The sequence below is a fragment of the Anabrus simplex genome, chromosome 10 (assembly GCF_040414725.1).
Source record: "Anabrus simplex isolate iqAnaSimp1 chromosome 10, ASM4041472v1, whole genome shotgun sequence".
Lineage (NCBI taxonomy): Eukaryota > Metazoa > Arthropoda > Insecta > Orthoptera > Tettigoniidae > Anabrus > Anabrus simplex.
The window spans coordinates 34,772,203-34,787,873 of NC_090274.1; the positions used below are offsets into that span (position 1 = coordinate 34,772,203).

At 39.4% G+C, this 15,671-nt stretch overlaps 1 protein-coding gene across 2 annotated transcripts in view; it reads left to right on the top strand.

Annotated features, from left to right (window-relative positions):
* Window positions 1-15,671, top strand: part of Naprt (nicotinate phosphoribosyltransferase) — a 150,934-nt gene that overhangs the window by 98,037 nt on the left and 37,226 nt on the right. For both annotated transcript variants that reach the window (XM_067154931.2, XM_067154932.2), the window contains exon 6: window positions 4,851-4,969. In XM_067154931.2, the coding sequence (XP_067011032.2) occupies window positions 4,851-4,969 (119 nt within the window). The remainder of the gene's footprint in view (window positions 1-4,850; window positions 4,970-15,671) is intronic.

Sequence of the window (15,671 nt, forward strand, 5' to 3'; positions counted from 1 at the left end):
ATTAGATTTTTAAAAAATAAACAAAGCAACCAACCTTGATTGTCAAGAGATTTCCTCTACACATAGTTAATGGAACTGATGACCAGTATGAAACAGCTACAGTTCTTGGAGCTTGGAGAATTTGTACTTCCTGCAAATTACTTAATTCCTGTTACTCGTGGGTGGAGCATAGGGCACATCTTACTGGAAATGGTCTCAAGTTAAACTCTCAGGAGTTATGTATGATACCTGCTACTGGCACAGTGGAATTGGGTCAGGTGAGGTCAACTGAAGGTTTAGGCCAGTTAATTTGCTAATGGTGTTGGATGGCGCCCGGCACCGGGCCTCTCACACAGCCACCCCTATTGAGCTGTCCTTGTTATTGATCAGCCGACACAACACAGGCTGGCACAAAGCGACACCCAAGGTCGACCCGCCTTGCCTCCACTGCTGCAACACAGCTGACTTTGATTTATATCCATATAATCCTTCCACTTCTCTTTTTATTACCCCTTCATTTACTTGCAGGCTCAGACATTCGATCACATCTAATCATCATCAGTAGAGCCCAGATTTGTATGCACAATCAAGTAGTGCCATAATATGCAAAAAGAAACAAAAACAACCCGAAATGAACAAAAATCAAACAATTTTTTTGTGAACAATTTTATCTTATTCGCTGCTGTCTATATAAGGAAAGTTGTCTTGAAATTTTCTTGTGTGAAGCTGCTACATCTGTCGATGAAGATTATTTTGTACAGTAGAATTTGGATAATCCACTGAGAGATGGAGATGGTGTATGGCTTTTAGTGCCGGGAGTGTCCAAGGACATGTTCGGCTCGCCAGGTGCAGGTCTTTTGATTTGACTCCCGTAGGCGACCTGTGCGTTGTAATGAGGATGAAATGATGATGAAGACGACACATACACCCAGTCCCCGTGCCAGCGAAATTAACCATTGATGGTTAAAATTCCTGACCCTGCCGGGAATCGAACCCGGGACTCCTCTGACCAAAGGTCAGCACGCTAACAATTTAGCCATGGAACCGGATAGATAATCCACTAATTTGAATTAAATGATATCACACAACATACTTACCCAAAACTCAAATTCTGCACCATCGCTGTCCATTGCATTATTAGTTACTGGTCGATAGCAAAGCCTAGCCATTGTCGTTTAATCCAACTGCAATTTATGACGGATAATTTTTACCAAATGTTCCAAGCCTTTAGTAGCGAGTGGAATGTCTCATTTTGTCTGTCAGCCAACTCCATATGGAGTTCTGGGTTTAGGCCTAATAAGCAGATTTTCCTGGTTACTGTTACTCTAAAAAAACTTGCTACTTAGAAGGCTAATCTAGGAACATACTGTTAGGCAGCTAAGAACTTTAACATTTTCTTATCTTTGCAACGACAACAATTCCATTTCCACAACCTACTTTTCTCTTCCGCCCAGGAGCGTTTCAATATCCTTAAACAACATTTTTTTAAAATATGAGAGTTTTAAATTGATACCCAAACCACATGATGACATCCCTCGTAGTGATTGGGTTTGCTTTGACCAGTAGCAGTGATTGGGAATTAAAAGTGCGGGGGCAAAAAAATATACAGACCACAAACAGACCTGGGTTTGTGGGAGATATGCATCAAAACTAAAATAAAGGCTACACAATGGTAAGTTTTTTAATGCTCTCTCAGCAAGCTTTGAGAGAGAAGTAACGATTGACAGTTTACCAATTTTAAGTGCGGTAATAATAGTTTGCTGAGATTTTGATTCAGTACTGTACTATACAGTTAAACTTTCATGAAAGGAACAATATTTCACGTTTATTACAATTAAAAAGGAATACAATTAAACTCATTTATTTGACTACACACTAAAAAACTAACAGACGCTAAAGAGACTGCCAGACGACTGACGAATGTGCGTGGCAAGCCGGTGAATCATACCTCAGTGCCCATGACCTTAGAAAAAAATATACTCCTGCTACCCTTCCTCACAGCACAGGAAAAGTCCCCACTACTTGCTGTGATGCTATACAAATCGGTTTGACAGGACGAACGACATTTTGTGCGTATTTCCGCAAAAAAATTGTGTTTATGATTAAAGAAAATAAATGGAAGAATTACCTGATAAGACAACATGGCTTGTACAGATTGCTTTTTTTAAAAATAATAATTATTTTTTAAATAATTGCTATAATTCCCATTTTCATCTGCCGCTACTGGCTTTGACTGTATGACAGCTCGTGGGGATTCCTAAGATTTGCTTCTAATCTTAAATGCATAGTATTATGCAATTATACAATTACAAGCCAGTTTTTCCAGTTCAAAAATTTGTGCATTATTTCCTTGTTCTGTGATCATCTCTGCTTCATTAAGGTATTTATTATTATCACTTTTATTGCTTTTTTGTTTTGTTCTATGTTTCTTTCAATTAATTCTGGTATGGAAAAATCCTGGACATACTTCAGATCATTATTTTCTTTGCCATTAATGCTTCACGGCCCGTACTTATAGATATGATACTGTATAGGCTTTTGGGCTTATGCCGTGTCAAGAAAATAAGGTGAATTTCTTAACGGTTTGCAGAGAACTGTGCTCTGCGAGCTCAGAAGAAATTTCAACTGTCCACGAGAAAGGCTTCCTAAACAATGACACTTTTGAATTTGGACGTTGTAATAGAAGTGGAAATGGTACATTCAATTGCCACCAGATGGCTCCCAGGACGTGGCACAATGCTAGCGTTCGAAACGGAAGCTGACCGAACCATAACAATCAGATTAAGCGGTTCCCTTAACGTGTTTGCGTAACATATGACATTGACAGGTGTACGATACAGACACAAGCCTGGAATGAAACATCTGGCGACGAGGAACGTACGAATTTGGAAAACACTGAGACGAAATAACAGTAGTGAAGGGACAGGGAAGGGAACTAGCTACGTAAATTCTTAATGGCTGGCGACCAGGTATTACTTAATCGATAGCCGGTGTCCCTGTTGAATCTGTTAGGATTTCTACGTATTTCCACAGCTTCCCGTATAATCCTGGACCTGTAGTGTCTAGTGTGGGTGAGAGCTCGAGCATCTTGGAAAATTACATCATAACCCAACGATAGAGCGTGCTCAGCTATCGCCGATTTGTCTGGTTGGTTGAGACGAATATTACGTTCATGTTCTTTGATACGAGTGCCAATGGACCGGCTTGTTTGGCCGATGTATACCTTACCGCACATACAGGGAATTTCGTATACCCCAGGATGTAATAGTGGGGACAATTTGCCCTTGGTGCCAAACACGGTTTTTATATTGTGTTTGCAGAGGACCTTGGCGATTTGATCTGTGGTGTTGTGCATGTAAGGCAAGTAGGCAGTTCACTTTGTTTCTTCCTTCTGTGAGCTTTGCTTGGTCGTTTCTCTGGGATGTAGGGCTCTATGAATCTGCAAATCGCTGTAACCATTACCCTTGAACGCGACTTTTGAGTGTGTACATCTCCACCTGGATATGTGATGGCTCACAAATTTGTCTCGGTGTCGTGAGAATGCAGATTCTCACCACCATCCAACACAAAAATAAGGCAATATTCAATATGTGACTAGTCTAGTTTCCAGCGGTGATGAGCCATTAAGAACCCAGATTAGGGCAGCGATATTTGTTTTTTAGTGTATAGCCTTCTGTGCCGAGTACTATGTTTGTGCGCAGCGTTTTGAGCCACCATACTTCACTGGCTTGGTGTAAAGGCAGTTTAAGGAGTTTCATGAAAGAAGAAGAAAAAGAAGAATCGCCAGCAGAACTGGCTTTAGAATTTCTGCAGAAAAAACAAAATTTTTAACAAATATTTGGGATGCACCAAAATTTCTGAAAACAGATATTGGCCAAATAGAGAGGGTAAAAAAATTCAAATATCTAGGGGAAATAATCCAAGAAAATGGTTTAGAAAAATCTGCAGTAGAGGAGAGGGTACATAAAATGGAGAGAGCTTATGGTGTCACCAAAGATATCTACAATAAAAGATGCCTATCCAAAAATGCAAAAATAAGGCATTACAACACAGTAGTGAAGCCAGAATGCCTATATGCAAGCGAGTGTCTGGCATTAAACTATAATATAGATAAACTAGAAATACTAGAAAGGCGAATCATGAGGAAAATATTAGGCACACAAAACACAGCAGAAGGTTGGAAATTACGAAGTAATGCTGAAATATATAAAAAAATAGAAAATATATCAGATGTAATGAGGAAAAGGAGACTTATGTTTTTTGGACATTTATATCGAATGCAAGATAGTAGATTAACCAGTAAGATTTTCAGATATTTGTGGAGTAAGAAATCAACGACAAGCTGGCTCAATGAAGTAAGAAAGGATTTAGAAAAAAGCAATATAACAACAGAAGAAATAAATAATAGAGAAGGCTTTCGGGAAAAAGTATTGAAAATAGGATTCCAAGGTAGGAAAGTAAAAAAGACTGGTTCAAAGTGGTCTGAAGACAGAAAGAAGAAACATAGTGAACAGATGAAAGCGTACTGGAAGAAAAGGAAAGAAGAAAGAAGAAGGAATTGAAATTGGCACGTGGTCCTCTGGTGGCCCATTCGAAAGAAGAAGAAGAAGAAAAAATAATCAGTTTTGAAGTCTATGTATTCCAGTGTTGATGAGACGTTTGTTCACCAGATAAGCTGGGAAATGGAGAAGGATTTAGAAGAGGAGCTCGAAATAATGAACAGAGCTCTTGTGTTTTTCCATTTGCCTTTTTTTTTTTTTTGTATTTGTCTTCCCATTTTATATTTCTTCCCCTACTGCATCTAAACTGTCATTGTGGGAGTCAGCTTGAAATAACCTTGTGATGCTCATGCAGACACATTTATGTTCCAGGTGGATTTGATGGCACAAGCAATGTGTTGGCTGGGAAATTGTTCAACATCCCTGTTAAAGGTACCCATGCTCATTCCTACGTCACGTCCTTTTCGGACGTCACAGAGCTGCGCACCAAGGTCAGTCATACCACTGTTTTGTACAATCCTGTAGAATAAATTATGAACATTTAAATTCAAATTTACAATATTGTTATTCTATTAGAAGAGTTGGTTTTTGAAATTTTTCGACTTATCAGTCAAGGACCCGCACTGCTCCGCAGCATTCGTTCTATATAGGTCAGATAACTCGTCTTGATATGCCTGTCGTCATATTATTTTGCCTGCCCTTATCAGTGTTTTTATGAACATGTAATAAGAAGCGCTTTGTGGTATGCCGCAGCTCGTAGTCGGAATTCATCCATTCCGATGTCACCATGCCATTTGTTTGGTAAAAATCTATCCATATATTCGCTTTTTTTATCCTGCAGTTCTTGATGTAAAGCTTGGTATTGTGTCATAGAAGACAGTGGTATTTTTAATCGCAGTTTTTCTATATAGAACGGTTTTCTAGTGAGCTCGTAGGTTAGTCTCGAAATAGCGTTTCTTGCCACGCAGATAACTTTTTTAAGATACATGGCCTTCACTCTTTCTAGTGTAGCTAGGTTATCCTTCGATAGGTGTTCCCAGATAATTTCTAAGGCGTATGTCATGATGGGGTCTGTTTGTACGTAGACTATTTTTCTCTTAGCAGCATGTACGTTAATAGTAGGGCTCGGATGTTTAAGACTTAAAAATATCCCAAATAAGCAAGCAAATATGACCTCAAAAGTGATGAAATATGACATAAAATTGACGAAATATGATGTAAAAATAAGTTATAAATCGAAACGCTAAATCCTTTGATACATATTTGTTAACTAATTTCTTTATTCTTACTTTCATATCAATTTTCTGAATATACATCTTAAGCAGTTATTCACAGAAATCAATCTATTTAAAAAAAAATATTTTGGAACGTTTAAGCTCAGATTACATTAATATTATTCAAATGCCTTAAAGTTTAAACTGAGCAACACGAAACAAATTAAGTAAATGTCTTTCCATAGAGTATGGTAGGGCGGCAGGGCAAATAGTGCAAACTCACATAACTTTTTCATTCTTCCCCGCGGGTGGTATTGAAGTGTACGACAAGATTCATCTTCAAAGCATCAGACCTCCAATTATCACTTAACACATTCTTGTAAGAAGAGAAGCTTCTTTCTACGTCACAAGACGTTATTGGTGGATATTTAAATAATATTGAATCACTACTATCGAGTATGCACTCATCTTGAAATACACTGGTACCTTCTCTACGAACATCATTTCTCTTGCACACACAGCGAAAACCGTCACTTCGATTAAGCAGGTTTTGAAGTTTTCTTTTTACACTGACACCAACTATTCCATGTGATTGTTGTGCTGAAAGTTCAACACTTCTCATAATTTCAATACTTGCATGAATTTCTAAGCTAGCAGCTTCTAAACGAGTAATTGCACTCGATATAATTCCAAAGTTCGACTTAATATATGCCAGACTTTCTGACAAACTGTTGGAAAACAATTCTTGCGCCATCATGATAGAAGAGGCAGAGTGTTCCACTTTTAACTACAGATGTAATACGGAAAAGCAGTTTTGTCACTACTAGTTCTCAATCGGAAAGTTGACGATTTTGCACAGCTACAACTGTCGCCAAACCGCCGAAATGTGACCCAAATATGACGTTTCTATGAAAATAGCTCAAAATATGACCTTATGACAAAAAATAGCCAATATATGCATTTATATGACAAATAAAAATCACTTGATTGTGACGATAATCACCTGATTTGCACCAAAATCCAATCGGGCAAGAAAATAGTCAAAGAAAAAATATGACTTTTCTTAAACATCCGAGCCCTAGTTATTAGGAATGATCTGCCGTCTGTTGAATATGTTTGGAAGCTGGGAAAAGTTAGAGAATCAAAGAATATCTAGCAGGGAATAAATAGTGGTGGCAGTGTATAACATGCTTCCAAGCTACACACAACGTCAAATCAATAACAACAATAATTGTTACATTTACGTACAACTGCAAAGGGAAGGAACCTCTACTCTAGTCAAATGCCATATAGCAGGATTCAACACAGGATCTTATAATTTACCTTCCAACACAAACAGCATGGATTTTATGTGCGCACGCTTTAAAAATCTACATTTTCTCTTCAAGTCTCAACTAGTTAACACAATCTCATATATTGCTTTTCAACATTAATATGTGTTCTTATGTTTCGTATATATATATATATATGGTGACACAAAACTCACACTCGAGAATCTGACATTTTATAGTGTAATTTATACCTACAATGCAGGTCATTGAATTTTAACACATGTTTTATTCCTACAGTTATCATTAAGTGTTCATAATAATGTCTATTCATGAAGACTTTAAGGACAAAACTAATTAGTTTTAAAAATAACATTGAGCAACAAGATTTTATCACAATGTACAACTGAAGGTTCAGGAAACAAGGAAGTGCAACCCACAAGACTAACAAATTGTGATCAATACGCATGTTCTCTCTGTATTATCATACATGCTTTACTAAGGTAGCATTTAATTTCAGAAAAACGTATGCCTATGAACAATCCAAACTTTTATTAATGTGTTTTTTATGTATGTTATTCATGTAAAGACAGTGAATATCAAGTTCCAATTCAACGATTGCCCCCAATCATGGGAATAATTTTGACATGTTATCGTTGTATGATATTCTTTATTAGATCTAATGATGTTTTATGGTTGCATGATATTATATATGTGGTTGTGCGACCAGCTGAAGATGACGTAGAAAAGTCGAAACCAGTTTTGTAGTATTAATTTTTAATATAATAAACAAGTATTGATTAGGTGGAAGCCCTCTTCTCACTGTATTTGTGTATAACATCAATACGGAAATGAAACTTACAGATTACGACATTTACGCTCCTTGCTGTCACTGCATTCGGACCGTACACCTCACGTATCTGGCGATGCATGTCCGCAGCTGACATGTTCTTGCTGTGAAAAATCGAATTGAACCTCATTTCACACTCGGCGGGACACTCCGTTATCTGAAACATTTCAACTGCCCACATCGAACCATACACAATGATGTTATGACTGCAATGGGCGTTGACTCATGCCCAAGGCATTCTGGGAGACAGTGAGCATGCGTATCTTGGCATTTCAGCTTTACAAAGCTACAGCTGATCGGTCCTTAGTTATAAAATAACCCTTGTATTAATATGTTTACAGTAATTAATGATTATATATACACTGGCGGAAAAAATATCCGAACACCATGAATGTACAATACAGAATTTTTGTTGAGGAAACATATTTAATTGATTTAAGGTACAAGACTACAGGTTAATATCTGCACAAGAAAAGCCATCACAAATGAGGCATGCTTGTCCATTAATAATCGTTGTAATTGCCTAACTGTTGATTGCAGCATGCAAACATGCATGCTTTGTATCGTACAAGTGCCGGATGTCAGCATGTTGGATGGAGTTCCATGCCTGTTGCACTTGGTCGGTAAATACAGGGACAGTTTAATGCCAGTTGTGGGATGACACTTGAGTTGTCATCCAATGATGTTCCATATGTGCTTGATTGGGGACAAATCGGGGATCAAGCAGACCCAAGCAACATGTTGACATTTTGTAGAGCACGTAGAGTTACAACTGCGGCAGGGGGGTATGCATTATCCTGTTGGCAAACATCCCTGGGAATGCTGTTCCTGAATGGCAGTACAATGGGTCGAATCACCAGATGGGTGTACACGTCTGCAGTCGGGGTGCATGGAATAACCACAAGAGTGCTCCTGCTGTCGTAAGAAATTGCTCCCCAGACCAGAACTTCCGGTGTAGGTCCAGTATGTTGACGCTGCAGACGTGTGGAATGCAGGCACTCGCCTGGCTTCCTTCTAACCAACACATAGCCATAATTGGCACAGAGGCGGAGCGGGCTTTCTTTGGAAAACACGATAGACCTCCACTCCATCCTCTAACGAGCTCTCACTTGACACCACTGAAGTCGCAGGTGGCATTGGTTTAGGGTAAGTAAAATGCACGCTGCAGGGCGTCTGGCTCAGAGCTGTCCTTGAAGTAACTGATTTTGAACAGTTTGTTGCATCACTGCGATGACAACTGCTGCTTGAATTGCTGCTGCAGAAGCAGTCCGCTGCGCCACACCCATACGCCGAATAAGGCGGTCCTGCCTCTCGGTGGTGCCACGAGGATGTCCGAAGCCCGGTCTTCTTGCGAGCGTACCTTCTCGTGACCACTGCTGCCAGCACGCATGCACAGTGGAGACATTCCTGTCAAGTCATTCTGCAATAGCACGGAAGAAAAAACCATCTTCATGTAGCCCTATTATATGGCCTCGTTCAACAACAGTGAGGTGTTGATACTGGCCTCTTCAATGTCGTAAAGCCATTCTTGACCCACGTCCGTCCAATCTCACAGGTAACTATCGCTCTCGCACAGTACAGTCCGTATTTTAAGCAAACCTGATGTGCAACGTCACGGCGCCACTACTGGCACCACGCTAATGTGTTTTGCAGGTAATTTGTTTCAACGTCATCTTTCAGATGTATAAACGCCTACCAACGTTTATTAATCTAGCACAACCCCTTCTTTGTGTTTAGATGGTTTTTTCTGCCAGTGTTCTATTTATATTATTCTACAAATTGTATAACAGTGTTTCGTAATATGGTTTTTCATGATATCAGGCTTCATATCCTGAGCCCCACTATATAAGAAAGACAATATATTAAACTAAAATAGATATCAGACTCAGCTCGACATTGTGTCGGGGCCGGCCCGATAGTCGACTGGCAAAGGTTAAAGAAAATGCTCTCTCCGAGAAGATATTTGAAAATGAGTGCTGCAGCATTTGATTTTTCCCTATTTGATATAGAGAAACTTGGTGGCATTGCAATCAGATGTCATAACATCAGCATTTGACTGCCAGACTATCTCCTGAGATCTCCTGGCATATAACACATGAACATAGGATGGCACAAAGGCAACAGCTCTTTCCAGAGCCAACTGACAAAGCCCTTGGGACAAGTTCTGAGAATCCTTAGTCATCATTTGTGTTGTGGAAAACGTAGAAGCAGCAACTAGGAACTTCGGGAGCGGCGATGCAGTGCTTATCATCGGTGGGACGAACGACATGGCTCGCGACGACGCCAAGAATGTAAGATCACAACTTAAACATACACTAGGGAAGCTGACCCACACTAACGTTTTTGTAGTGAACGTGCCACACAGGCATGATTTGAGTAGAGACTCGTGTGTGAACATTGAAGTGGACAAGGTCAATACAGATATTGTTAAAATTTGTAAACATTTTCGGAATACTCAAGTTATTGAATGCAGCAGTTTTGAGAGATACTGTTATACAAAACATGGCCTCCATCTAAACAATTCAGGTAAACGAAAGATAGCAAATATTGTTCTAGATGTTATTAATCATAAGATATGTACTGTAAAAAAGGCAACTCCCTTGAGTTATAATACTGACCAGGAAAACTAGTAGAAAGAGCCAGCTGTACTTCAAGCTGGCTCAGTCAACTAGAAAAAGAAACTCAGGATAGTAAGGAATTTCAAGTTACCCAATTGCAACAGTCAAGTTTTAGGGAGGAAGGGGGTCTGAGATTGCTCTTGGTAAACTGTCAAAGTGTAGTAAATAAACAATTAAAATTTGGTACATTGATGGAATCTTATGAGACCGATGTGGTGATAGGAGTGGAATCGTGGTTGAAAGAAGAGGTGGGTAATAGAGAAGTATTTCCAGAAGGGTACACAGTCTATCGTAGAGACCGAGGAGATAAAAAGGGAGGGGGGGTGTTTATTCTGGTGAAGGAAACTTACTGTTCACATGAATGGTTTACCGATGAAAGGGATGAAATATTAGGGATAAAATTAGTTTGTGATAATATGAAGGAGGTGGGAATTATAGGAACATACAGGCCTGGAAGAGAGGAAAGAGACATGGAAATCTTTGAAAAAATAATAGATTATACTCGTAAAAACAATAATAATGATATGGTAATAATTGGGGGAGATCTAAATTTGCCTGAAGTTGAATGGAAAGGAGCTGCAAGTGAAGCCCATGAACAGAAACTGGCAAATAAGTTAATTTGGGAGGGAGGATTTACACAAGTAGTACAAGAACCTACTCGTCTCAATAACTTACTAGATGTATTCTTGGTTAAACCATGGGAAATTGTTGATAAAACTGAGGTAATTGAAGGAATAGGAGACCATAAGGCTGTAATAATGGATGTAGGACTCGTACCAAAAAGACTTAATAGGAGGGTTACACAAGATAAGAAATTGTACAGAAAAACTAAAGTTGATGAATTTGGGACTTACCTTAAATCACAAATCACAATTCAGTTGTTGGATAAGTGAAGGGAGTAACGTGGATACACTTTGGGCTAAATTTAAAGGAATTATTTGGGAAGGAGAGAAGAGATTTGTACCTGTTAAGAAGGGTAAAATGACCTCAGACCCTGTTTATTATACAAGGGAAATAAGAAAATTAAAAAGAAAATGTAGAATAGTAAACAGGAAAATCAAAGAGGGTAGGGAGAGTAGAGAAACTAGAAAACAGCTAATGAGGGAACTGAATAGAGTGAAAAAGGAAGCAAAAGAGAATTATATGAATGGCATACTTCAAGAGGGTAATGACCACAAAGGGAAATGGAAAAAGCTGTATTCATATATCAGGAATCAAAAAGGAAAAGGAATCCAAATTCCTACAATGGTGGGAGAAGGGGGTGAACACTATTTAACAGATACTGAGAAAGCAAACCTATTTGGTAGGGAATTTAGAGATTCAGTAGATGATTGTCAAGAGGTGGAAACCGAAACAGAAGATAGAGAGGGAGAGAGACAGAGGGAAACAAGAAGCTTTTCATTCACAAACGAAGATATTTTCAGAGAAATCCAACTGCTTCAGCAAGGAAAAGCAGCAGGAAGTGATCAAATTACTGGGGAGGTATTAAAGACAATGGGGTGGTACATAGTGCCTTATTTAAAATTTCTCTTTGACTATGTCAAAAATAATAGTGTAATACCAAAGGAATGGAAGGAATCTATAATAATACCAATTTATAAAGGAAAGGGTGATAAAAGGAAACCAGAGAACTACAGACCAATCAGCCTGACCAGTATAGTTTGTAAAATTCTGGAGAGTTTAATATCAAAGTACATCAGAGGGATATGTGATGATAAAAATTGGTTCATGAGGAGTCAGTATGGATTTAGAAAGAAATTTTCTTGTGAGGCACAACTGGTGGGATTTCAGCAGGACATATCAGATCAGTTGGATTCAGGAGGTCAGTTAGATTGCATAGCCATAGATCTTTCCAAAGCCTTTGATAGAGTGGAACATGGAATATTATTAAAGAAATTGGAGGGAATAGGATTGGACGTAAGGGTTACACGTTGGATAAAAGCATTTCTAAATTCAAGGGTTCAGAAAGTCAAAGTAGGAAATAGTGTATCTCAGGAAGAGAAAGTTTGGAAGGGAATTGCACAGGGTAGTATAATCGGTCCGTTACTTTTCTTAATATACGCAAATGATTTAGGGAACAATATAACATCAAAAATAAGATTGTATGCAGATGACATAATTGTTTACAGAGAAATAAACAACATTGAGGATTGTTCAGAATTACAAAGGGACCTTGAAAGTATCCAACAATGGATTGAAGAAAATAATATGAAGGTTAATGGAGGCAAATCAACTGTTACAACTTTTACAAACAGGAGCTTTAAAACTGAATTTGAATATACTTTGGATGAGGTAGTTATCCCAAAAGATGGCAAGTGCAAATACTTAGGTGTGAGATTTGAAAGTAATTTGCACTGGAAGGGTCATATTGATGACATTGTTGGGAAAGCACACAGATCATTACATGTCATAATGAGGCTACTTAAAGGATGCAACAAAGAATTAAAAGAAAAAAGTTACTTGAGTATGGTTCGTCCATTATTGGAATATGCAAACAGTGTTTGGGATCCTCACCAAGAATACCTAATAAAAGAAATAGATAGTGTGCAGAGGAAAGCAGCAAGATTTGTAACAGGGGATTTCAGGAGAAAGAGTAGTGTATCAGAAATGTTAAAGGAACTTGGGTGGGAAACTTTAAGTAAGAGAAGGGAGAAAACTAGACTTACAGGATTATATAGAGCTTACACAGGAGAAGAAGCATGGGGAGATATCCGTGAGAGGCTTCAGTTGGAAAATAATTATATCGGCAGGACTGACCATAAATATAAAATTAGAAGGAATTTTAGCAGAAGCGATTGGGGTAAATTTTCATTCATTGGGAAGGGTGTGAAGGAGTGAAACAGTTTACCAGGGGTAGTGTTTGATCCTTTTCCAAAATCTGTACAGATATTCAAGAAGAGAATAAACAGCAACAGAGAAAATAAATGAAGTGTTAGAGGGCATTCGACCAGTGCAGGTTATTGTAAATAAAATTTAAAAAATGTGTGTGAATAAATTAATTCCATCCCCTGGTCTAAGGAGTTTGGACAGCCAAAGTAGGGGACTGCCTGTAGGGGTGAAGTACAGTGGGGACTTCGAGGGCCCTGGGACCGCTACGGTAGCTGTGAAGGCCCTTCAGGAACTCTGAAAAGTGGTGGCAAAAGGGGCTCTGGTTAAGACGCAGCAGGTCGTTACGCTACTTAGGATCCAGAACGGGTAAAAAACAAATAGTATATAAATAAATGCAATGTAAATACCGTATTTCACGGCATAATCGTCGCACTTTTTATACCAAAATTTTCGAAAAAAATTGTAGGGTGCGACCATTATACGATGAATATTTAATACCAGTATTTGTATTACTCAAAAAATGTATTTATAACTAAACTGTATTTGATACAAATTTAAGATGCACGTAATACTCGCGTTTATACATCAAAATAATCAAAATAGTCTAAAACAAAATTCATAATTTTTCGCAACAATTCGGCGAACGTTTTTCCAACCTGAAAATAAAAATGAACGTATTAAGTTAATTTGTCATTAATTTGAGTATTAAAGTTAAAATATTACACTTGCAAAAAATTATCGCTTTGTTGTGAAATGCGGACTTACCGGTACGCAATTTATTCCAAATCTTAGGTGTCGCTATCGCAGGTTTCGCTATCTGATGCGCCGTCCTCGCCTCTGTTAATACCAGTATCAGATTCTTCGTCTCCCTGCCACTTCGGAACCGTCTAGTGCATTCGAAATCCCAGTCCTTTTGAAGCTCTTGGAGACTAGTTCAGGTGGTATAAGATCCCAACTCTTCTTCACCCACGAGCATAACAAGTCCAAGGGTGGACGCCTGATATTTCCGGCGGGCGTCAATTGCTGATCGCCGCTCATCATCCACTCGTTGTAAAATCGACGTAAGTGGTCTTTAAAGGGTTTATTAACACATACGTCTAGTGGCTGCAAAGCAGATGTTAGGCCACCAGGAATGACTATCTGTCGTGTCTTATTTGTAGTGAGAATTTGCTTCACTTCGTTCACGAGGTGACCTCGGAAACTATCTAAAACAGGGCCTCTCAAACGCCCAAAATCTCACGCGTGCAGAGCGAGGCGCAAGAGCTCCGTGCACTGTGCATCGGTGCCGCTCGGTATGGCTCGGATCAACGCTTCGTCTCTGGGCTACTCGGCTATGCTCGGCTCTACTCGGCTATACTCGGCTCAACTCAGCCCGGATTTGGAGCGCTACGGCGCAAGTGGGGGAGAGGGAGACAGGCGGAGCGAGCGAGACAGGCGTGAGGAAAGAGAGAGACAGCGCTATTGCTCCAAATCGAGGAGTGGGGGGTCTGCACTCTGGTCAACCAAGCCAAGTCGTCTTTTGCACCGTGCACAGTGCATGCACCACGCGCATGCACCCTGAGAGGCCCTGATCTAAAACAAGCAGAGCTGGTTGTTTTAGTAGTGCACCAGGTCTTCTATTCCACACAGTTTTAACCCAGTCCAGCATGAGTTCTACGTCCATCCAACCCTTTGGTTGCACTCGTACATGAATTCCACGGGGAAACTGTATATTCTTAGGCATCGTTTTCCTCTTGAAAATGATGTAAGGCGGCAACTATCTCCCGTCAGCTGTAATGGCTAGCATTGCCGTGCATCGCAACTTCTCACTACCGCTGGTTTTCATTAATACACTCCGTGATCCTTTTAGCGCAATAGTGCTGTTGCGAGGCATATCAAAAAAGATTGGAGTCCGATCGGCATTACCGATTTGAGAAAGCAAGTACGAAGTTTCGTTGCGCAAACGTATGGCAAATCGGTGAAAATTTACAATCTTGTCCGTGTAATCAGCAGGCAACTTTTGGCTTAGTGTTGCTCTCCTTCGCACTGACAGATTGTGTCGTCGCATGAACCCCTTAATCCACCCACGAGTCGCCTTAAACGGAGTTACCGGTATGTTGTGTTTGCGCGCTACCTCTTGTCCCTTAATTTGTAACATTTCATATGATACACTGCAGCCATTGTTACGTATTTCACTGACGTACCTAAACACTTCTTCGTCAATTATAGGAAACTTCCCTGTTTTAGGACCTCTAAACGCGCGTCTAGAAGGGTTTGTGCTTTTTAGCTTGTTTTTTACTTTCCGCCAGTCACGCACCAACTTTTCACTCACAGAAAATTTTCTTTCTGCAGCTCTGTTCCCGTGCTGTTCAGCGAAGGCAATTACGCTTAGCTTGAAGCCCGCAGAATAGTTTCTATATTTACCCATAATCGCT